Raw genomic sequence first — 23,379 nt, 5'->3', positions numbered from 1 at the left:
TATTGCTTTTTACCCTAATTTTAAATACAAACCCAAATTCTAGCGCCTTTATCTAAAGTTAAAGACTATGTTGCAGAATTGGTTGACCTCTTCAGGATTAGAAATTTTAAAATATACTTTGACTTTAGAAAATATGACCTACCAAAATGTGATTTCTATTATTTTGTAGACCATAAACAGACACGTGTGGTTTTGATTGAGATGTTTATTACCCTGACTATCGTAAAAAATACCTAGGGGCTACGTAAGGTGTTTTGACGGGCACTCTGGTGAGCAAGTTCCTTCTCTACATGAGGCATTTTGACAGGTTCTCTGATGAGTAAGCTCCTTTTCTAGATCAAGGAGCTGATTCAAGAAGCCACAGTTAGGACTAATAGTACGATGAAGGATAATTGTACTGACGGCGTCTTTGAGCTTCATTTTCTGGTGCAACATCAAGTAAGAAAGTACAAAAACTACTGCTCGGCTGACACCTTTTGGACAGAAAACCAGAATTTTGCCTGCGAAAAACATAACAAAACGTCTTCACAAAGAATTGTCAGTAATATTAACATTACATTTAAAAAAAAAAAAAAAAAAAAAAGTTTGCCTATGCTAGTGTGCACAATAGCATACAAGTTGTTTTTTGTTTTGTGTTTTGTTTTTGTTATTGATTTACGTGGAGGGGAGGGGGGGTTTGCGATGATTTTATTGCATTCCAACCCCAAATGTTCCTGAGAGACGAGATCCCCTCATTTTAAGGCCAACTGTCACCTCAAAACAGTTTTGTAATATGATAATCCTTTTTAGCAAGTTTTGAAACTAAATAGATTTTTTTTTCTTTTTTTTTTCAATTTATATTTTTTTTATTGAGTTATCATGAATTAAGTATAACTTTTCCAGTTTATACAAATTAACAAAAGTAAAGCAGGCATACAATATAACAGTGTTTATACGATAATGAGCCATTGTGTACTCTTAACTACTACTGTTGAATGGCATATATTGAGGGGTATCGCTATAGTGCTCTAACTTTGGCTGTAAGTCCCTGATATTCCACTTTAATAACTGGGCAATTGTTGAGTTTCAACCTGGCCCTGGTTCGTCCTAGACTCTGACTCTGGGGCTGGGTGAGACCCTGCTAGGGAATGGGGGTGCGAGATGTAGTCTCTGGATCAACGCCGGGGGGAATTCCCCCCTAGTGGCCTGGTCAGCCTCTGTGCCGTGTTGGTGTCGGTCGCTTTTCCGCCGGTTCGGTGTTGCTTGGAGGGTGTGCTTGTTAGATTTTGAGGATGCATGTCTAAGTGTTTGTATAGCTCTTCGGGGTCGTCTGCCGATGTCAGTATATGGATCGTGTCACCGATCGCTACTTCCAGGGTCCCTTCAACTCCCCAGCGATATTTTATAGAGCAGTCTCTTAATTTCTTTGCTACCGGTACTAGTTTACGTTTTTCCACTAGCACAGGGAACGGGATGTCGCCGTATACTGCCACTTTGCTTCCCTCAAAGGTTATGTTCCCCTGTGTTCTAGAGAGGGTCATGATTGCGTTCCTGACCGCTACATCACGCGTTACCGCAATGACATCTCTGGTGGTTCCCTCTGGCGCTGCTGGGGATTTCCTGACTCTGAACGCCGAAGTGATTAGTGGTAGGGTAAACCCCTCTCTGATGCCTAGCGTGTCTATGAGGCGTTGTGTGTATTGCAGCAGCTTCTCTGTGGCAATCTCTTCTGGGATTCCCCTGAGACGTATATTTCTGCGCCTGTGGCGTGTTTCCAGCATTGTCACTGTACGGTTCAACCTCTGCACCTGCGAGACCAGTCCTTCCATTTGTGACCTGGTCTCCTGCAGCTGAGTGTCTCTGGCCATATCGTTTGCCTCCATAACTCTGACTTTGTTATGCACTATCCCCACCTCTGCCTGTACTTCTTGCAGGTCCTTTTTCCATACCTTCCTGAGGTCCAGCAGGAGTCTCTTTATGTCCCCTTTCGTGGCTGGGGCTGAGTCCTCGTCTGACTCAGATGAGTTGGACTCCCTGCCCGACTGTGGTGTGAGGGGTTCTTCCTCCTCGGGAGAGTCGTCCGACATCTCCTGTTCCGAAGTGGCTTCCGGCGCCATCTTTGTTGGCGGTCGCGGCACCGGCCTTTCAAAGGAGAGACGGATATCGGGTAGACGACGTACCTCCGGGCGCTGAATCTTTTTATTTTTTCGCCCCATAACTTCCCAAGGTGGGGGGTGAGTTTTCTGATCCGTTATGTCTTTGTTTTGTGGTAGCCGAAGTCTGCTAAAGTTTCCTTAGCACGGAGCCTCACACAGAGACGTCCGCTCAGTCTCTCAGTCGGCCACGCCCCCCCTAAATAGATTTTTTAATGGAGTATGTGCAATTAAAATGAGGAAAAAAAACATGCATACCTGTAGTATATGTTAGGATCCTGCAGCCATATACATGCAGGTTTGGTCAGACAGTGTTTAAAAGTCGACCTTTACAGGGTTATTGAAATTATGAATTAAAAGTGAATTTCAAAAGTTAGGCAAATATGTTCAAAATGGAAAAATTCTCCAATTCAACTCTGTGTTCAGTTGGACTATTTTGGCCTGAAAATTGAAATTCACGTTGAATTTGTTACAATTCTCACTTTTGTGAATAACATTGAGTTAATCTCTATGGTCTTCTCTGCTTCACTCGCTGCATAGAATCAGGGAAGACCATAGAAACTAACTGTTGGCTTTCACTGTCTGACCCAAGGTGCATGTATAAGGCTGAAGGATCCTGTCATACACTAAAGGTAGGAACAGGTTTTTCTCATTTGTTTACAAATACTTCATCTATTTCCTTTTCATACATTTTTTGTGGTTTGTCTGCTGACTACTTGCAAGAAAATTAATAATAATTTAAGCGGTAAATGGGTTTGCTGCAATGTTTCTCTGAGGAATATTCACCTGTAGTCTTTATACCTACTGTGCACCAGACCCATAAGTTATTGAATTGTTCTTTATTTTTGTTTTGTTTTTGTGAGAATCCATATCACAGACAGTAAGTAAAATGAAGCCCTATGTGTGAATAATGCCAAATCTCTGCTTGGACTGGGACGTCTGGCTGTTTATATTTTTCTACCAGACATGGTTACCTACCACCAGAGGACACTCCTTCATTGATGAACAGGGCACCAGCTTCTAGGTAGGGCCTGATGTTAAAGCGTGGTTCATTAAGAATCATAAACCCTTTGTATCTGATGGATAGATCATCGTATGTTGTGCTGTCCACTTGGTTATTCACATCACCCTCGGCAGCATTCAAAATATGAGTAATGTTTAGGTCTTGTAGGAGGGCTGTGTCTTTGGCTGCTTCTCTGTACATTGAGAAAATTAAATTTTTCATTAAATTATAACTAAAGACGTAATACAACACAGCTGACATTGAAACACTTATCTCATATTCATGTTCTGGAGATATTAGTAAATTAGCATAATTAAGGGAATAGCAGAGTTCCATCCAGTTGCAACTCATTCCCTGTTCCAACAAACTTATTATATTGCTTGTCACATTTTATCATTCTGTTGTAGGTCAGTGTGCAGTGTGTTGTGTACTTTTACTTACTTGTCTCCCACGTAGATATTTGACCACACTTCATCAATGTGGTTAACGGGTGTCGGGGATGTGAAATTTTGCTCTTCGGGTTCTTGGACATCACATGTTTCACTGTCTTCAGTGTCTTCGGGCTTTGTCTCCTCACTATCTGGGACATGTTTTGGGGGAGATGCAGTGAGATTAGGTGAAGACATCCTGATGTTTTGTATCTAAAATAAAAAATATATATATTTGTAGTATTCAAAAGTAGCCACTAGAGGGCTTCATTAGAAATATTTATTTACCATCATTGTAACTTTGCCACTAAGTTCTAAAATTCCCTTATCCAGTGCTAAAATACAATAAAAATAATCAGATAGGGAAAATGTCAAGAGAATAATGTCTATAATAGGCAAGCTAGATACATGAGAAACAACCATTGAGCTTTTCTCTGACCAACTACCTCATATTAACATATGAAATTTTGCTACTGACTGGATGTGTCTCGGGAGCACTACGTGATAACAGGGAATAAAATTGCTGAAATTCTCTTCTACGTACCGCACCTGCCCTCATAGTGTGCATTCTACCTTGCCAACAATATGGGGCGTAAAAGTAAGAAACACCGGATGATTAAACCCCCATCCACCACCAATATCGGCGACCTACTGTGATGGAGCCAGGGCCGGATTAACATAGGGGCTGATGGAGCTGCAGCTCCAGGCCCAGGCCCATGGAATAGGCCCCCCCCCCCCCCTCGGGATTCCACCTTTCTTTTATTTTATTGGCACAGCCAGTATTTGAAACTGCCAGGCTGGTGCCAATATTGAAGTGATACTAGCAATACAAATGCTGGTATTTATCTCAATATAAACAAGAGATTACTCTGCAATACCAGCACTGGCCAGTAGGGGTCGCTGTATGTGGAGACAGGCAGGGATAGGAAGTTCCAGCATATCCCTCCCTGCCTATCTCTACTCAATGATCTGCAGGGGTGCAGCTACAGAGAGTCCAGACAGCAACACCCACCCTACAGAGACAGCCTACAGCTCAGCAAAGTAAGGAATGGGGGGAAAGGCTGCAAGGAGACATACACTGAGGCACTAAGGGACACTGGGAGACATTATGGCAGACACTGAGACACTAAGGGACATTGGGAGACACAGACACATGGGGACACAGTGTCCCTAGTCTCCCAGTGCCCCCAGTCTGCCAGTGTCTCACTGTCTCCTAGTGCCTCCATGTCTCCCAGTGCCTCAAGTGTCTCAAAGCTAGTGTCCCTGGTGTCTCAGTGCACCCTAGTCTCCCAGTGCCCCCAGTCTGCCAGTGTCTCACTGTCCTCATGTCTCATAGTGCCTCCATGTCTCTCAGTGCCTCAAGTGTCACAATGTCCCCATGTCTCCAAGCTAGTGTCCCTAGTGTCTGTGGTCATGGTGTCTGTGTCCCCATGTCTCAATGTCCCCATGTCCCCCAGCCAGTGTCTCTAGTGTCTGTGTCCCTGGTGTCTGCGTCCCCATGTCTTCAAGTGTCCCCTATTTTCCCAGTGTCCCCATGTGTCCCAGCCAGAGTCCCCTAGTCTCCCAGTGTCACGGGTGTCTCCGTGTCCCTAGGTCTCCCCGTGTCCCCAGGTCTCCCCATCTTCCTAGTGTCCTAGTGACATGGGGACCCTGGGATACATGGGGACACAGGGAGACATAGGGCATTGAGACACTGTGATACATAGGATCACTGGGAGACCTGGGGACACGACACTAGGGGACAATGGGAGACATGGGGCAATGAGACACTGATACATAGAAACACTGAGACCTGGAGTAACCTGGGACCTGGGAGGAATCCATCTATACAGCAGAATCAAACTAAGTAGTTTTTTGGTGATTTTACAGCATTTTCTCTTATGTCACTCCTTGTGATTTACATCATGTGATGTCACCCATACATATTTAATTATGCAAATTAGTAATTAGTTTTTCCACGAAAGGTGGCAACCCTAACTACTTTTCACATACTCTTACTTAAGTATGGAAACTTAATAGGGATGTATGGAAATAAAACTTGTGTGGACTGGCTGACAGTGAATATAGTTAAAGGGACACTATAGTCACCAGAACAACTGCAGCTTATTGAATTTGTTCTGGTGAGTAGAATCATTACTGTCAGGCTTTTTGCTGTAAACACTGTCTTTTCAGAGAAAATGCAGTCTTTACATTACAGCCTAGTGATAACTTCACTGGCCACTCCTCAGATGGCTGTTAGAGATCCTTCCTGGGTCATGGCTGCCTAAAATGCATCCAAACATTCAGTATCTCCTCCCTCTGCATGCAGACACTGAACTTTCCTCATAGAGATTCATTAATTCAATTCATCTCTCTAAGGAGATGCCGATTGGCCAGGGCTGTGTTTTAATCATGCTGGCTCTGACCTGACTCTTTGTCAGTCTCAGCCAATCCTATGGGGAAGCACTGTGATTGGATCAGGCCACCACTTCTAATGATGTCAGCAGACTGCTTTTTTCTGAGGCAAACAGCATGCAGAGTTACAGCTTCAGGCTTGAATATAGTAAGATTTTGCTATATTTATGGAGGCATGATGGGCCCAGGGGGGCTAGATGGTGGTGTTAACACTCAGGGCCGGCCTTAGGGGTGTGCGAGCTGTGCGGCCGCACAGGGCGCCATGGCAACAGGGGCGCCGGGCGGCCGACACAGCTCGCAGTCGCTCTGTCACTGGCCGGCCCGAGATTGTGAGAACTGAGCCGCGCCCGCGGTCAGTTTCCGGAGCGTGGAGGAGGAGCTGGGGGCGCAGATGCACAGGCGCAGGGTCCAAGTGCTGCGCCTTCACAAAGAGCCGCGGAAGGATCCGCTCAATGTGTGAGGGCGGCGCGGCGGCCGGTGCTCTGCAGACAGGGAGAGGGGGGGAGCAGGCGAGCAGCAGCCTTCAAAGTAAGTACCGCTGTTCTTATTTATTTATTTCTTATTTATTTATTTTTATTAAATGGGGGCAGGGTCTAATTAAGGGGGGCAGGGGTCTAGGTAAGGGTGACCCTGGGTATAATTAAGGGGGCAGGGGACTGGATATGGGTGACCCTGGATCTAATTAAGGGGGGCAGGGGACTAGGAAAGGGTGACCCTGCGTCTAATTAAGGGGGGCATGGGACTGGATATGGGTGACCCTGGGTCTAATTAAGGGGGGCAGGGGACTGGGACTGGATATGGGTCACCCTGGGTCTAATTAAGGGGGGCAGGGGACTGGGAATGGATATGGGTGACCCTGGGTCTAATTAAGGGGGGCAGGGGACTAGGTAAGTGTGACCCTGGGTCTAATTAAGGGGGGCATGGGACTGGGACTGGCTATGGGTGACACTGGGTCTAAATAAGGGGGGGCAGGGGACTGGCTATGGGTGACACTGGGTCTAATTAAGGGGGGCAGGGGAATGGGACTGGCTATGGGTAACACTGGGTCTAATTAAGGGGGGCAGGGGACTGCGACTGGCTATGGGTGACAATGGGTCTAATTAAGGGGGGCAGGGGACTGGGACTGGCTATGGGTGACACTGGGTCTAATTAAGGGGGGCAGGGGACTGGGACTGGCTATGGGTGACACTGGGTCTAATTAAGGGGGGCAGGGGACTGGGACTGGCTATGGGTGACACTGGGTCTAATTAAGGGGGGCAGGGGAATGGGACTGGCTATGGGTAACAATGGGTCTAATTAAGGGGGCAGGGGACTGCGACTTGCTATGGGTAACACTGGGTCTAATTAAGGGGGGCAGGGGACTGGGACTGGCTATGGGTGACACTGGGTCTAATTAAGGGGGGCAGGGGACTGGGACTGGATATGGGTGACCCTGGGTCTAATTAAGGGGGGCAGGGGACTAGGTAAGGGTGGGGGTGGCGGGGCGCCACAAAATTAGCTCGCACAGGGCGCCTGAACACCTAAGGCCGGCCCTGTTAACACTATAAGGTCATGAATTCATATTTGTGTTCCTGACCCTATAGTGATCCTTTAAGGTAATGCTGACTTTGGTCTCTCTAACACTATGGCATGTTCCCTTTCTTCTAAACTCACTACATACAGCTTTTCTCTGTCCCAGACTATATACCAGGAGCTTCTGCCTGCTAGTAAGAAGGTAAGGAGACAAGTGGACCAGCGAGTGCCAGGGGACAGTCCTTAGAAAGCGTTAAGCGAGCGCATCATTAGATGCATTTATGCCAAGCTCAGGGTGCTGTCTGCATAGTATGCCCTTAGTTGGCCAGCTGCATGATTGGCAGGCAGCCTGACATGCATTCATGCCAGGCTGGCCTTCTAATTATTTGTGCATGTTCGCCCCTTTTGGCAGGTGACGTGATTTGTGTCAGTGGCACACCCTTTTACCATGCCCATTGACTTCCTGCTTGACTGGACACTGCTGTTAGATGAAAACATAAATTAGAGAGAGATTAGCCTAGGTTATGTGTTTTCTTATAGCTGCTTTTTTCTTTCTCTCCAGCACCATCTCCATCAGATACATGACGCTTAGGAGTGTTTTACTGTTTTTGGTCGATATGATTCTGTAATTAGGCCTGTCATAATTGTCAGCACCAGGCCCACTGGGCTCTTAATCTGGCCCTGGAGCATGTTAGTTTGTGTGTGTCTGTGTGTGTCTGTTAGTGAGTCTGTTTGGTGTCTGTTCGTGAGAGTGTTTGGGTAAAACCCCTTCAGCACTTACTTTTCTCCAGCGCCGGGCTCCCTTGGCGCTGGGGATCTCTCCACCCCGATCCACCTCTCAGCTCCGAATGCACATGCACGTTAAGAGCCGCGCACGCATTTAAACCGTCCATAGGAAAGCATTACTCAATGCTTTCCTGTGGACGTCCAGTGTCTTCTCACTGTGATTTTCACAGTGAGAATCGCGGAAGCCCCTCTAGCGGCTGTCAGTGAGACAGCTACTAGAGGCTGGATTAACCCTCAGTGAAACATAGCAGTTTCTCTGAAACTGCTATGTTTTCAGCTGCAGGGTTAAAACTAGAGGGGCCTGGCACCCAGACCACTTCATTGAGCTGAAGTGATCTGAGTGCCTATAGTGGTCCGTTAAGTGTATGGGGGGGGGGGAGGGGGCGGGGAGGGGGCGGGATCGTGTGTACGCCACTGTCCCAATACATATGTTCCAAGAGGCACATGCAACTAACATGCAACTTAAGTATTTGCTGACGGTTTCCCCTTCAGGGGTAGTAGGTTTAGTTCTAGCTCGATATGTAGACCATTGTTTGGGTAAAACCCCTTCAGCACTTACTTTTCTCCAGCGCCGGGCTCCCTTGGCGCTGGGGATCTCTCCACCCCGATCCACCTCTCAGCTCCGAATGCACATGCACGTTAAGAGCCGCGCACGCATTTAAACCGTCCATAGGAAAGCATTACTCAATGCTTTCCTGTGGACGTCCAGTGTCTTCTCACTGTGATTTTCACAGTGAGAATTGCGGAAGCCCCTCTAGCGGCTGTCAGTGAGACAGCTACTAGAGGCTGGATTAACCCTCAGTGAAACATAGCAGTTTCTCTGAAACTGCTATGTTTTCAGCTGCAGGGTTAAAACTAGAGGGGCCTGGCACCCAGACCACTTCATTGAGCTGAAGTGATCTGAGTGCCTATAGTGGTCCGTTAAGTGTATGGGGGGGGGGAGGGGGCAGGCAGAGAAGGGGTTACAGTGGGGGAGGGCAGGCAGAGAAGGGGTTACAGTGGGGGGAGGGGGCAGGCAGAGAAGGGGTTACAGTGGGGGGAGGGGGGCAGGCAGAGAAGGGGTTACAGTGGGGGAGGGGGGCAGGCAGAGAAGGGGTTACAGTGGGGGGCACAATACTCACCTTCCTCCATGATCTTAAGATGCCTCCTGAAACTACCGAATGTTGTCAGAATTTTTTAATAGAATGAGTACAGTTTGTCCATCCGTGTTAAGACGAATTCCTGTACTTTTTTTTCTGCAGCTGCACCTTGAAGCCGCTTAGTAGATAGCTTCCTAATTCCCATGATGTTAGGGAGCTAGCTACAAAAACACGGTGGGGGCCCTTAAGTGGCAAAGGGGAGGGGACTGTCTCCCCCACCCTGCACCCCTGGGATGCAGGTGGGGGCTCTTTAATGACAAAAGGGGGGGAGGGGGGGACCTTCTGTCCTCCCCAGCCCTTACCCATGAGTTCCCTCCTTGTAATAAACTGAACAAACGAAAACCGTTCGTTCTCTGTAATTTCTATTGAATTAACAAATAGCCGAAATTCCCGTCTGAATTTCAGACAATAGCAATAGCCCAAATTAATTTTTTTTTAATATTCTGCTTGAAACGCTTTATCATTTAGATCAGCGGTTCCCAAAGTGTGGGTCGCGACCCACTGGTGGGTCGCAGGGCGATCCCCAGTGGGTCGCGCTGACCCACACATCCAGGGCCGCCGGGCAGTCAGGCAGACTGACACCAGGAGGGAGCCCGGCGGCTTGCCCTGTATGCCGCCGGGCTCCCTCCAATCAGTCTGCCCAGCAGCTCACACCGGCCTGCAGCTCCGCCGGGTGCAGAGCTGCAGACCGTGTGATAGAAGTCTCGCGAGCTCCCAGAGCGTTACCATGGCAACACTCAGGGAGCTCGCGAGACTTTTATTACACGGCCTGCAGCTCTGCACCCGGCGGAGCTGCAGACCGGAGTGTTAACCCACCGGACCACCAGGGAGACACTGGACCACCAGGGATGTCTAATGAAGGTAGGGCACAGAGCCCAAACAATGCCCCCCCCACCCCAATGTAACCCCTTCTCTGCCCCCCCCACTCCACTGTAACCCCTTCTCTGTCTGCCCCTCTCCCCCCCTGTAACCCCTTCTCTGCCTGCCCCCCTCCCCCCACTGTAACCCCTTCTCTGCCCCCCCCACTCCACTGTAACCCCTTCTCTGCCCCCCCCCCCACTCCACTGTAACCCCTTCCCTGTCTGCCCCCCACTGTAACCCCTTCTCTGCCTGCCCCCCTCCCCCACTGTAACCCCTTCTCTGCCTGCCCCCCTCCCCCCACTGTAACCCCTTCTCTGCCTGCCCCCTCCCCCCACTGTAACCCCTTCTCTGCCTGCCCTCCCCCACTGTAACCCCTTCTCTGCCTACCCTCCCCCCACTGCAACCCCTTCTCTGCCTGCCCTCCCCCCAACTGTAACCCCTTCTCCGTCTGCCCCCTCCCCCTGTAACCCCTTCTCTGTCTGCCCCCCTCCCCCTGTAACCCCTTCTCTGTCTGCCTGCCCTCCTCCCCCCCACTGTAACCCCTTCTCTGCCTGCCCTCCTCCCCCCCACTGTAACCCCTTCTCTGTCTGCCCCCTTCCCCCCCAATGTAACCCCTTCTCTGTCTCCCCCCCGTAACCCCTTCTCTGCCTGCCCCCCTCCCCCACTGTAACCCCTTCTCTGCCTGCCCCCTCCCCCCACTGTAACCCCTTCTCTGCCTGCCCCCTCCCCCCACTGTAACCCCTTCTCTGCCTGCCCTCCCCCACTGTAACCCCTTCTCTGCCTGCCCTCCCCCAATGTAACCCCTTCTCTGTCTGCCCCCCTCCCCCCTGTAACCCCTTCTCAGCCTGCCCCCTCCCCCCAATGTAACCCCTTCTCTGCCTGCCCCCCTCCCCCCAATGTAACCCCTTCTCTGTCTGCCCCCCTCCCCCTGTAACCCCTTCTCTGCCTGCCCTCCTCCCCCCACTGTAACCCCTTCTCTGTCTGCCCCCTTCCCCCCAATGTAACCCCTTCTCTGTCTGCCCCCCGTAACCCCTTCTCTGCCTGCCCTCCTTCCCCCCCACTGTAACCCCTTCTCTGCCTGCCCCCTCCCCCCACTGTAACCCCTTCTCTGCCTGCCCCCCTCCCCCACTGTAACCCCTTCTCTGCCTGCCCTCCACCCCCCACTGTAACCCCTTCTCTGCCTGCCCTCCCCCCCTGTAACCCCTTCTCTGCCTGCCCTCCTCCCCTGTAACCCCTTCTCTGCCTGCCCTCCACCCCCCACTGTAACCCCTTCTCTGCCTGCCCCTCTCCCCCCTGTAACCCCTTCTCTGCCTACCCTCCCCCCCACTGCAACCCCTTCTCTGCCTGCCCTCCCCCCAACTGTAACCCCTTCTCCGTCTGCCCCCTCCCCCTGTAACCCCTTCTCTGTCTGCCCCCCTCCCCCTGTAACCCCTTCTCTGTCTGCCTGCCCTCCTCCCCCCCACTGTAACCCCTTCTCTGCCTGCCCTCCTCCCCCCCACTGTAACCCCTTCTCTGTCTGCCCCCTTCCCCCCCAATGTAACCCCTTCTCTGTCTCCCCCCGTAACCCCTTCTCTGCCTGCCCTCCTCCCCCCCACTGTAACCCCTTCTCTGCCTGCCCCCTCCCCCCACTGTAACCCCTTCTCTGCCTGCCCCCCTCCCCCACTGTAACCCCTTCTCTGCCTGCCCTCCCCCGTAACCCCTTCTCTGCCTGCCCTCCACCCCCACTGTAACCCCTTCTCTGCCTGCCCCCCTCCCCCACTGTAACGCCTTCTCTGCCTGCCCCCCTCCCCCACTTTAACGCCTTCTCTGCCTGCCCTCCCCCCCCTGTAACCCCTTCTCTGCCTGCCCTCCTCCCCTGTAACCCCTTCTCTGCCTGCCCTCCACCCCCCACTGTAACCCCTTCTCTGCCTGCCCCTCTCCCCCCTGTAACCCCTTCTCTGCCTACCCTCCCCCCACTGCAACCCCTTCTCTGCCTGCCCTCCCCCACTGCAACCCCTTCTCTGCCTGCCCTCCCCCCCACTGTAACCCCTTCTCTGCCTGCCCTCCCCCCCCACTGTAACCCCTTCTCTGTCTGCCCTCCCCCCACTGTAACCCCTTCTCTGCCTGCCCTCCCCCCACTGTAACCCCTTCTCTGCCTGCCCTCCCCCCCACTGTAACCCCTTCTCTGCCTGCCCTCCCCCCACTAACCCCTTCTCTGCCTGCCCTCCTCCCCCCTGTAACCCCTTCTCTGCCTGCCCTCCTCCCCCTGTAACCCCTTCTCTGCCTGCCCTCCTCCCCCCTGTAACCCCTTCTCTGCCTGCCCTCCCCCCCTGTAACCCCTTCTCTGCCTACCCTCCCCACTGTAACCCCTTCTCTGCCTACTCTCCCCACTAACCCTTCTCTCCCTGCCCCTCCCCCACTGTAACCCCTTCTCTGCCTACCCCCCACTGTAACCCCTTCTCTGCCTACCCCCCACTGTAACCCCTTCTCTCCCTGCCCCTCTCCCCACACTGTAACCTTTTCTCCCCCTGCCCCCCCACTGTCGCCTTTTCTCCCCCTGCCCCCCCACACTGTAACCCTTTCTCCCCCTGCCTGCCCACTGTAACCCTTTCTCCCCCTGCCTGCCCACTGTAACCCTTTCTCCCCCTGCCTGCCCACTGTAACCCTTTCTCCCCCTGCCTGCCCACTGTAACCCTTTCTCCCCCTGCCTGCCCACTGTAACCCTTTCTCCCCCTGCCCGCCCACTGTAACCCTTTCTCCCCCTGCCCGCCCACTGTAACCCTTTCTCACACTGCCCCCCCACACTGTTACCAGTACACACTCCCTCCCACACTGTCACCCTCACCTCCTGTCTCTGCGTGTCCTTTTGTGTCGGTGTGTGTGTGTATATTTGTGTGTCTGTGTGTATCTGTGTACATGAGTGTCTGTGTATCTGTGTGTGGGAAACTAAGTGTCATTGTGTGTATCGCTGTGTCAATGTGTGTATTTGTGTGTCTGTGTGTGTGTATACACTGCACACATACTCCATACAAAAAACATGCTTACATTGAAACACACATTGTGTATATGTATATTTTATAAACACAATATACACACACACTGCATCCACTACACACACACACACTGCAATCAAACGCAAACATTACATACAAACACACCCCTGCATTAAAACACTACAATGATCTACAAACACCCCTTCATTCAAACACCAACACTACACACAAAAAGCACACCTGCATTTAAAGTCCTACACTACATATACAAACACCCCTGCATTCAGACGCAAGCATTACAAACAAGTACACCACTACATTCCAATAGCAACAGTACATACAAATACACCCATACATGCACACATATACTTAATACAAAAACATGCTTACATTCAAACACTGCTCACAAATATAACCCTGCAATGATGTGCAAATGGTAGATCTCCATCTGGCATATAATTGTTGAAGTTCTCCGACAGATGGAGATCTACCTTTTGGCCACACTTTCACTAGATGGGGGCCCAGAAAACATACTTGCACCACGGTCCTCTCTACATTAGTTCCACCACTAGGATAATCAACGTGAGGTGCCTGGATGAAAGAGCAGGACAACAACATTTCTGATTCTGAGTCTGTGAGTAAGCAGTTGTATGTCTCTAAAACTGATTGCCATGATGTGTAAAGTTTCTGCCTCTAAAACTGCCATGATATATCAAAATTATGCCTCTAAAACTGCCATGTTATGCCGGTGTGCCAATTTTATGCATCTGACTGTTTGCAATGGTGTGCCAATTGACTGCTTCTGAAACTGATTGCCATGATGTGCCACGTTTATGCATCTAAAAGTGATTGCCATGATATGCCAAGTTTATGCATCTAAAGCTGATTGCCATGGTGTGCCAAGTTTATGTATTTAAAGCTGTCATGATGTTCCAATTGTATTCCTCTAAAACTGACTGCAATGATGTACCAATTTTATGCATCTAAAACTGATTGCAATGGTATGCCAATTGTATGCATCTAAAGCGGATTGCCATGGTGTGCCAATTGTATGCATCTAAAGCTGATTTCCACGGTGTGCCAATTGTATGCTTCTGAAGCTGATTGCCATGATGTGCCAAGTTTATGCATCTAAAAGTGATTGCCATGATATGCCAATTTTATGCATCTAAAGCTGATTGCCATGGTGTGCCAATTGAATGCTTCTGAAGCTGATTGCCATGATGTGCCAAGTTTATGCATCTAAAAGTGATTGCCATGATATGCCAAGTTTATGCATCTAAAGCTGATTACCATGGTGTGACAATTTTATGCATCTGTTTGCGATGGTGTGCCAATTGAAGGCTTCTGAAACTGATTGCCATGATGTGCCACGTTTATGCATCTAAAAGTTATTGCCATGATATGCCAAGTTTATGCATCTAAAGCTGATTGCCATGGTGTGCCAAGTTTATGTATTTAAAGCTGTCATGATGTTCCAATTGTATGCCTCTAAAACTGATTGCAATGATGTACCAATTGTATGCATCTAAAACTGATTGCAATGGTATGCCAATTGTATGCATCTAAAGCGGATTGCCATGGTGTGCCAATTGTATGCATCTAAAGCGGATTTCCACGGTGTGCCAATTGTATGCTTCTGAAGCTGATTGCCATGATGTGCCAAGTTTATGCATCTAAAGCTGATTGCCATGGTGTGCCAAGTTTATGTATTTAAAGCTGTCATGATGTTCCAATTGTATGTCTCTAAAACTGATTGCCATGATGTACCAATTGTATGCATCTAAAACTGATTGCAATGGTATGCCAATTGTTTGCATCTTAAGCGAATTGCCATGGTGTGCCAATTGTATGCATCTAAAGCGGATTGCTATAGTTTGCCAATTATATGCTTCTAAAGCGGTTTGCCATGGTGTGCCAATTGTATGCCTCTGAAGCTGATTGCCATGGTGTACCAATTTTATGCATCTAAAGCTGATTGCAATGGTATGCCAATTGTATGCATCTAAAGCGGATTGCCATGGTGTGCAAATTGTATGCATCTAAAGCGGATTTCCACGGTGTGCCAATTGTATGCATCTAAAGCAGGTTGCTATAGTTTGCCAATTGTATGCCTCTAAAGCGGTTTGCCATGGTGTGCCAATCGTATGCCTCTGAAGCGGATTGCCATGGTGTTCACTTTTTAAAATACGCATTAAAAGCAAGTGGGTCTCGAAAAATTACCATTTTGAAAAGTGGGTCTCGGCCCATAAAAGTTTGGGAAGCCCTGATTTAGATATTACTTGTTGAAAGACTGCACATACAGAGTAATCTCCACTTTTGTGCTGGGCGCTAATTACCCATTGAATTGAATATCAGTTGTATGCAAAAATGACGCCTCTTGTCAGGGCTGGCGCGTCCATAAGGCGGCACAGGCGGCCGCCTTAGGGCGCCAGAGCAGGGGGGCGCAAAAATCCGAATCCCCTGCCTCTGGCTGGAGACTCGGATTTTTAAACTCACCTCTCTCCCTGCAGCCAGCACACAGCAGGAGCAGGGCAGTGAAGTCAGCCGTCCTCCTCTGATGATGTCAGAAGAGGGCGGGACTTCTACTGCTCCCAGACTCCAGTCCCCAGCGGTCCTGATTGCGGCTCCAGCCTCCAGTGCAGCCTGTCCCAGCCGACCACCAGGGGTAAGGCTCTCCCTCCCTGGCCCAAGGTAAGCCTCTGGGAGGGGGAGGGGAAGGGGGTGGGGGAAGAAATTGTTATTTTTTTTTAAATCAAAACGTTTTTTTGCAGCCCCTTTCTACAACCCCTGCACCCACTATTCTCCCCCTGCCTCCACCATACTCCCCCTGCCTCCACCATACTCCCCCTGCCCCCACCATACTCCCCCTGCCCCCACCATACTCCCCCTGCCCCCACCATACTCCCCCTGCCTCCACCATACTCCCCTGCCACCTCTATAGCCCCTGCCCCACCATACTGCCCCTGCTCCCTCTACTGCCCCACCATACTACCCCTGCCCCCTTTAAAGCCCATCTATAGCCCCTGCCCCACCATAGTGTCCCTGCCCACTCTACTGCCCCATGTGCCCCTCTTCAGCACTTCTATTTCCCTCTATAGCCCCTGCCCCACCATACTGCCCCCTTTACAGCTCCTCTATAGCCCCTGCCCCTCTATGTCCCTCTATAGCCCCTGCCCCCACCATACTGCCCCCTTTACAGCCCCTCTATAGCCTCTGCCCCCACCATAGTGCCCCTGCCCCCTCTACTGCCCCATGTGCCCCTCTACAGCACTTCTATTTCCCTCTATAGCCCCTGCCCCACCACACTGCCCCCCCTATAGCCCCCGCCCCTCTATGTCCCTCTATAGCCCCTGCCCCACCATACTGCCCCTGCCCCCTCTACAGCCCCTCTATGCCCTTGCCCACACTATACTGCCCCTGTCCCCTCTATACCCCCTGCCCCACCATACTACCCCTGCCCCCTCTGCAGCCCCTGCCCCACCATACTACCCCTGCCCCTTAACAACCCCTCTATAGCCCCTGCCCCCACCATACTGCCCCCTTTACAGCCCCTCTATAGCCTCTGCCCCCACCATAGTGCCCCTGCCCCCTCTACTGCCCCATGTGCACCTCTACAGCACTTTATTTCCCTCTATAGCCCCTGCCCCCACCACATTGCCCCCTCTATAGCCCCCGCCCCTCTATGTCCCTCTATAGCCCCTGCCCCACCATACTGCCCCTGCCCCCTCTACAGCCCCTCTATGCCCCTGCCCCACTATACTGCCCCTGTCCCCTCTATACCCCCTGCCCCACCATACTACCCCTGCCCCCTCTGCAGCCCCTGCCCCACCATACTACCCCTGCCCCTTAACAACCCCTCTATAGCCTCTGTCCCCACCATACTGCCCCACCATACTGCCCCAGCCCCCCTCTACTGCTCCATGTGCCCCTCTCCAGCACTTCTATTTCCCTCTATAGACCCTGCCCCCACCATACTGCCCATGTCCCCTCTACGTCCCTCTATAGCCCCTGCCCCACCATACTGCCCCATGTGCCCCTCTACAGCACTTCTATTTCCCTCTATAGCCCCTGCCCCCACCATACTGACCCTGTCCTCCTCTACTGCCCCATGTGCCACTCTACAGCACCTCTATTTACCTCCATAACCCCTGCCCCACCATACTGCCCCTCTACAGCTCCTCTATTTCCCTCTACAGCCCCTGCCCTGTGTACAGCTCCTCTATTTCCCTCTAAGGCCTCTGCCCCACCATACTGCCCATGCGCATCCTATACAGCCCATGCCCCCCCTCTACAGCCCCTCTTTCCCTCTACAGCCCCTGTCCCCACTATACTGCCAATGCCCCCCCTCTATTGCTTTTGTGCCCCCCTCTTTATACCCTGTGCCCCCTGCCTCTGCCCTCCTTTCACACGCCTCTACTGCCCCTGTCTCCCCCCTCTACTTCCCCTACCCGCCTCTACAGCCCCTGTCCTCCCCTCTACTTCCCATTTACCCCCACCATACTGTCCCTGCGACACCACTTTAATGCTTCAGTGTCCCTCGTTACAGCCTGTGCCCACACCATACTGCCCCTGTGTCCCCCTCTACTGCCCGTTTCCCACCATACTGCCCGTTTCCAACCACATTGCCCCTTTGCTCCCACCACATCCCCTATACTCCCTTATACAGCCCCTAACTCCCTTACTTCACATCCCTTCCACTCCCTTTTACACCCCATAACTCCAGTACAGCCCCTATTCCCTTACTACAGTCATTACCCACACTACAGCCCCTCTCCCACAATTGCTGCCCATATCCCCCACACTACAGCCCCTGTTCCCACTTGCAGCCATCAACCTACTTCAGTCCCTAACCCTCTACTACAGCCCCAATTCCCCACTACATTTCCTAAGCCCCCAATTACAGCCCCTAACTCTCAACTACAGCCCCTGTCCCCCTACTACATCCCCTAACTCCTCAATTAGAGCCCCTATTACCCCACTAAAACTCACTACCACCCCCCCCCCACTCAAGATTAGGTTCTGGATCTGCCCCTGCTCTGTATACCTGTCTGCATGTCTCTGTATGACTATGTATGTCTGTTTATGAAAGTGTATGTATGTCTGTGTCTGTATGTCTCTATATGACTGTGTCCGTGTGTTTCTGAATGTCACTGTATGCCTGTGTCTGTATGTCTCTGTATGACCGTATCCATATGTCTCTGTTTGCCTTGTTCTGTATATCTTCGTGTGACTGTCTGTGTATATATGTCCCTGCATGCCTGTGTAAGTATGTCTCTGCATGCCTGTATGTATCTGTATGCCTTGTTCTGTATATCTCTGTATGCCTGCATCTTTATGTCTCTGTATGTCTGTGTTTGTATAACTGTCTTTATTTATCTATATGCCAGTGTCTGCATGTCTCTGTGTGTGTGTCTGTATGACTGTATGTCTGTGTACCTGTATGTGTTGATTGTATGACTGTGTGCCTGTATGGCTGTGTTTGATTGATTGTGTGCCTGCATATTTCTGTGACTGTGCCTGTATGTGTGTGTAGCTATATATCTATGTCTATATGGCTTGGGAGGGAAAAGTTACACAAAGGGGCCTGAGGGGTAGAAAGACACACAAAAAACAGGCTGAAGGGAGAGACCAACAGAAAAGGGCTGTGGGAAAGAAAGACACACACACAAAGGGGCTGGGGGGGAAAGGAGATACATATGGGGGTTGTAAGAGACATACAAGGGGGTGTAAGACACATTAAAGGGGGGTACAATACACTACATGGGGATTTCAAAAGCCTGGATATGAGACACCACTAAAGATACATCTTATTGTGTGTGTGTGTGGGGGGGGGGGGGGCGGCAACATTAATATTCGCCTGTGAAGCCCAAAATCCTTGCACCGGCCCTGCCTCTTGTAGCACTTGTTGTGAGCCGTTGACAAGTGTAATCAGCTTTTCCCTTCCCTCTGTTCTTTTTTTTTTTTTTTTTTATATTCTTGTGCTCCCTCTCTGGCTCCCCACCCTCCCTTGCCAGGGAAAGTGATTGGGAAAGTGTATGTCCCTCCTCCCTCCATTACTTTTTATATTTCCACCCTCCCTCTATGGCTCCCCTCGTCGGCTCACAGTGTGCACGCGCTAAATGAGCTAGCACAGGCTAAACGGTCAAGTCAAGGGCTTTTCTATATCCCCAGGTACCCTGCGTGGCTGCCCTGACGTCAAAAAGAGGTGTGCAAAATCATGCCGGGAGCTTCACCTCAGAGGTAAATTCCAGGTTAGTTAATAACTTAATAATAGCATTAAAAAAGGGTTGGGGGGGCGGGGCCTGACCGGGGAGCCGAGCAGACACGCTTTTCGAGAGCTCCCGAGACTGGGCCCGATTTTCGGCGGAAAACGAGGGGAAACCCACCCAATCTGGACCCTCAACACACCTCAACTGGCACTGTGACAACTGGGGTACGGAGGGGCACTTTAAAGACTCACTAACCCGCTGGGAATCTGGGCTGAGACCTTGGGGCCTACAACGCACGGTGGTGGGGAGAGACGGCCGCTCTCCCAACCTACCAAATCAAGCGGCACCCGCAGCATCGGGCCCCTCTACCCCCCCCCCCCCTGGGACCAGTGGGGGATATCCTGGTCCATTCAAGCAATTGCCTTAATCCAAACTGAGCTGCAACAAAAGTAAGCTGCCAAACGCACGAGACACAAGGACAAGCATACGCACATAAAATGGCGACCACAGGCCATGCTGCAGAGCACGTTCCCACTCAGCCTCTAAATGAGCGACTGGACGCACTGTTCCGCCGATTCTGGGAGAAGCTGAACAGCCGGATGGCACATCTAACCCCGCAACACGGAGAAGAGGTGAGACGGTCTCAGACAGAGAGGCAGGGCGGGCTGACCTCGAGAACAGCCACTGTGCACCGACAGACGGCCCACCCAACCAGGAAGGGGAACAGAAGGAGACCCCCTACTATACACCGGCCACACCGCAGGAGAGACACCCGCCGCTGGCGGCGGTCTACCACCTGGGCCCTCCGCAGCACCCGTCATGGGAAAAACCCGGCCCCGAGTGGCAACCGAGTCTGTGGCCACATGGTGCTTTCCCCACTTGCTGCCAGGAAAGAGGGAGAAGCCCCCTGCCGCAATCACCTCCACTCCCCGCTGTCCCACCTGAAATCTATTCCGGAATCCAGGACCAGAGAGATCCCGAACGGCCGACACGCGCCCGATCGCACTAAAAGAGCTATCAGAACGGGCATAGGGTGAGGCAAGCTGGACTTATACAGGCCCCGCCCTGCAATCAACAACCCAGCCCAAACCGCAGAGACTAACCTTATGCCGAACTGATCTATAGAACTTATTGCATGCCTCCTTTCGTGAGCAGAACAAGCACAAGGGGACACCAGATAAGTCAGAGCCATAATCTGCTGTTCCCTCTCACACACTCAACATTGTTATACTATAGCAGCATATGTTTTACTATTTTGTTTCAAGACTGCTGGCTCAGCGGCATAATAATATAACAGCATAAAAGCGTTATTATTTCACTGTAATATTGCTCTGACGTTCTCCTCCAAGGTCCTATGATTTGTTTACACTGAGTTTGCTAGACGCACCATACAGTGACCATACCTACTCAAAATCTGCACAGCACACAAGAACATGCACCCACAAAGGTCTCACTACATCGCAAGCAACACGCAAACAAGCAACCACATAGCAGCGAGACTTAACGCGACACACATACTTAATACAGCGAGAACCTAACTTGCTATAATGCAGACCTAGGGCATGTAATTTACAGGGCTGCACACCTAACCATACCACTAAGCGAGAATATTTTTGCAGTGTACAAACGTAGCCTGGCGTGTTTATTGCAAAATGCAGATGTCCCATAGCCTGTTTACATCTTGGTTATTTTCATGTTAAAACAAAAACAAAGCTCTTTATATTGTACGGTTATGCTCTCTAACCCTCTGCAGCATTCATTAGGCATGTGTTCAGATCGCCTGTTCCCATTCAATCTTACTTAGTCTAATGCTTTTGCCTAAAACTTTACCCGTTTTTTTTCTTTGACTCTTGTGTTTCTTTAAATTGCTAACTTACTATTTACCCATGTGTCACCAGATGTCTGACTATCATAATTTAGCGAGTTACCATCCGGATCTTATGGTCCATAGCTTGTATTTTCAACTGACGTTTAACAACAAAAAATTTAAAAAATGAGGCATCGTACTTCTGGAAATGTAATCTACTTTTGTGTACTGATGTATCAACCCAATACTGTAAATCCCTCAACCGTTTCCTCCAATTTATCTTCTGTACCCCATCTTATATGCCTTTAATAAAAGAAAGATTGACAAAAAAAAAGGGTTGGAGTAACCATAGCCGCCATTTCAATCAGTTTCCTCACAAACATGTCCACCTGAGCTTGAAGCCTTTCAGGATTTGTCCCCTTTACACCACCCACATATTTGGAGGGCCAGTCAAGGGATACAACGGGAATGCTGTAGTCTGTTCCAGAAGTCACCACACATGCCCCTTGGGTGCCTGGTGGTGTTACAGTGGTGTCTCCTTGTCAATCCTGGGGCTAGTATGGTGTATTTTCTCTGCTCCACCACTGCGCTCTACCACCTGGACTTTGTGGATTTGTGTTACCTCTACCCAGTCTGTAAATTGGCCAACTACATTCCGAATGCAGTTTCCTGACCCTTCTTTAGGCCTTTATAGGCCTTTAATTTCTTTTTTTTTTTTAGGTGTCTTACACTCTTTTATACTAATGAATAGTGTATTGCTCTGTTTTGTTTTGCCCTGATTGTACATTTCTCCATTACCTGTACTGGCAATACTATTTTTATTTTATTTGATTTCTCATGGTATTATCTACCTTGTGTTTCACACATGTACCTCAATAAAAAATTATTTAAAAAATAGTTGACCTTTAACAGGTATGAGAAAGCAATTTTGTGATAGCAACAAAATATGAAAACAGACGAAATTGATGTATCCTAAGCATCGCCCATAACCTCTGGAGTTCATTGTAGTGGTTGTGAAGCTATAAATCTATGGGTACAGCATACCTCTACAATGCCCCTATTTAGTTGGGACAGTCCTATTAAGTGCCCATTCCCCTCTGTCCATCTTTTCTATTCTAATGTTTCTTTTCTAGTAGCTCCATATTGTTGGCCTGTCTGAGTTTATAACAGAGTTTCACAGTAATAATACTCACAGTAATGTGCTTTTAAGCTATAATTTATATGTTAGCATTCAGTATGTGTACATAAGATACATTATTTTTGTTTTATTTTAGTAGCATACATTGTTATTAGTAAGACACCTGCAATTTCTCAGAACAGCCCCAACCATGCCCATACCTCCACTCACTCGCCTAACAGTAAAGTGTTTCTCTTTGTCTGTTTGAATTGTTGCAAGGTATGGTGCTGCCCACCCTCCCCAATTTTTGAGTGATTTAACAAAAAAACTGGCCTCTTGTCACCCATAGTTCACTTTTACTTCAGCTATTTTGATACTGTGAAAGTACTTCATCAAGGGTGATTATTGACCAGCAGAGCAATGACAGGTAGTAGAGGTGGGTCATTTCCCTTTATTGATCCTGTCCATCACTGAAAGCACAACTACAGAATAATGTACAGAATCATTTACTCCATAAATTAATTAAATTAATAATAGAAAGTCTACTCACTGGCAGTGTTGAAAATACTCTCCTTCAGCAGGGCTGCACAGGACAAATGACACCCTCACCTAAGTAAGGACATGATGAGCTCTGTGGTTTTATTGTGATGTCAGTCCTTACAGGACAAGTAAACATGATGTCTGTATGTGTTGGGTTTGTTGAGCACTTAGTATGCTTAGATAATGACATATAGCCATAATTTTCTGTTTAGTTGCCAGGGGAACTTTTTACAACAGACAGTTCTTGAGTCCTGGGAATGACCTCATAAAATGATATAATACATTGTATTAATGTGCAAAATACTTTCTACCACTGGTTCAATGCTTTGATGAGACCATTTATCCCTAAAAGTTAATTACTGAAATAAAGTGAATGACATATTTTTGCAATTATCCTGGAAATAGTCACTATCAGCCTGCAAATTCAGTTTACCCAAATTCTGTTAATATAAATTAATTTCCAGGCACATAGTGGC

General features: G+C 49.6%; 1 protein-coding gene across 1 annotated transcript; it reads right to left on the bottom strand.

The window, feature by feature from the left end:
* Positions 1-235: 235 nt before the first annotated feature.
* LOC134575044 (dual specificity protein phosphatase 13A-like) lies at positions 236-22,958 on the bottom strand. The gene is made up of 4 exons (XM_063434181.1): positions 22,914-22,958; positions 3,577-3,715; positions 3,111-3,328; positions 236-500 (listed from the first exon to the last, which is right to left on the bottom strand). Exons 3-4 carry the CDS (start codon positions 3,193-3,195, stop codon positions 241-243), a joined length of 345 nt encoding a protein of 114 aa, XP_063290251.1. The 5' UTR covers positions 3,196-3,328; positions 3,577-3,715; positions 22,914-22,958; the 3' UTR covers positions 236-240.
* Positions 22,959-23,379: the final 421 nt, after the last annotated feature.

The sequence above is a fragment of the Pelobates fuscus genome, chromosome 10 (genome assembly GCF_036172605.1).
Source record: "Pelobates fuscus isolate aPelFus1 chromosome 10, aPelFus1.pri, whole genome shotgun sequence".
Lineage (NCBI taxonomy): Eukaryota > Metazoa > Chordata > Amphibia > Anura > Pelobatidae > Pelobates > Pelobates fuscus.
This window is presented reverse-complemented; position numbering and strand designations above follow the sequence as displayed.

Bases quoted from the DNA above. Each gene is read 5' to 3' on its own strand.
- LOC134575044 (XM_063434181.1), bottom strand. From the start codon at position 3,195: ATGATTCTTAATGAACCACGCTTTAACATCAGGCCCTACCTAGAAGCT. The intron at 501-3,110 runs GTAGGTAACCAT...TGTTTTTCGCAG, and splicing joins TGAAGGAGTGTCCTCTGGTG to GCAAAATTCTGGTTTTCTGT.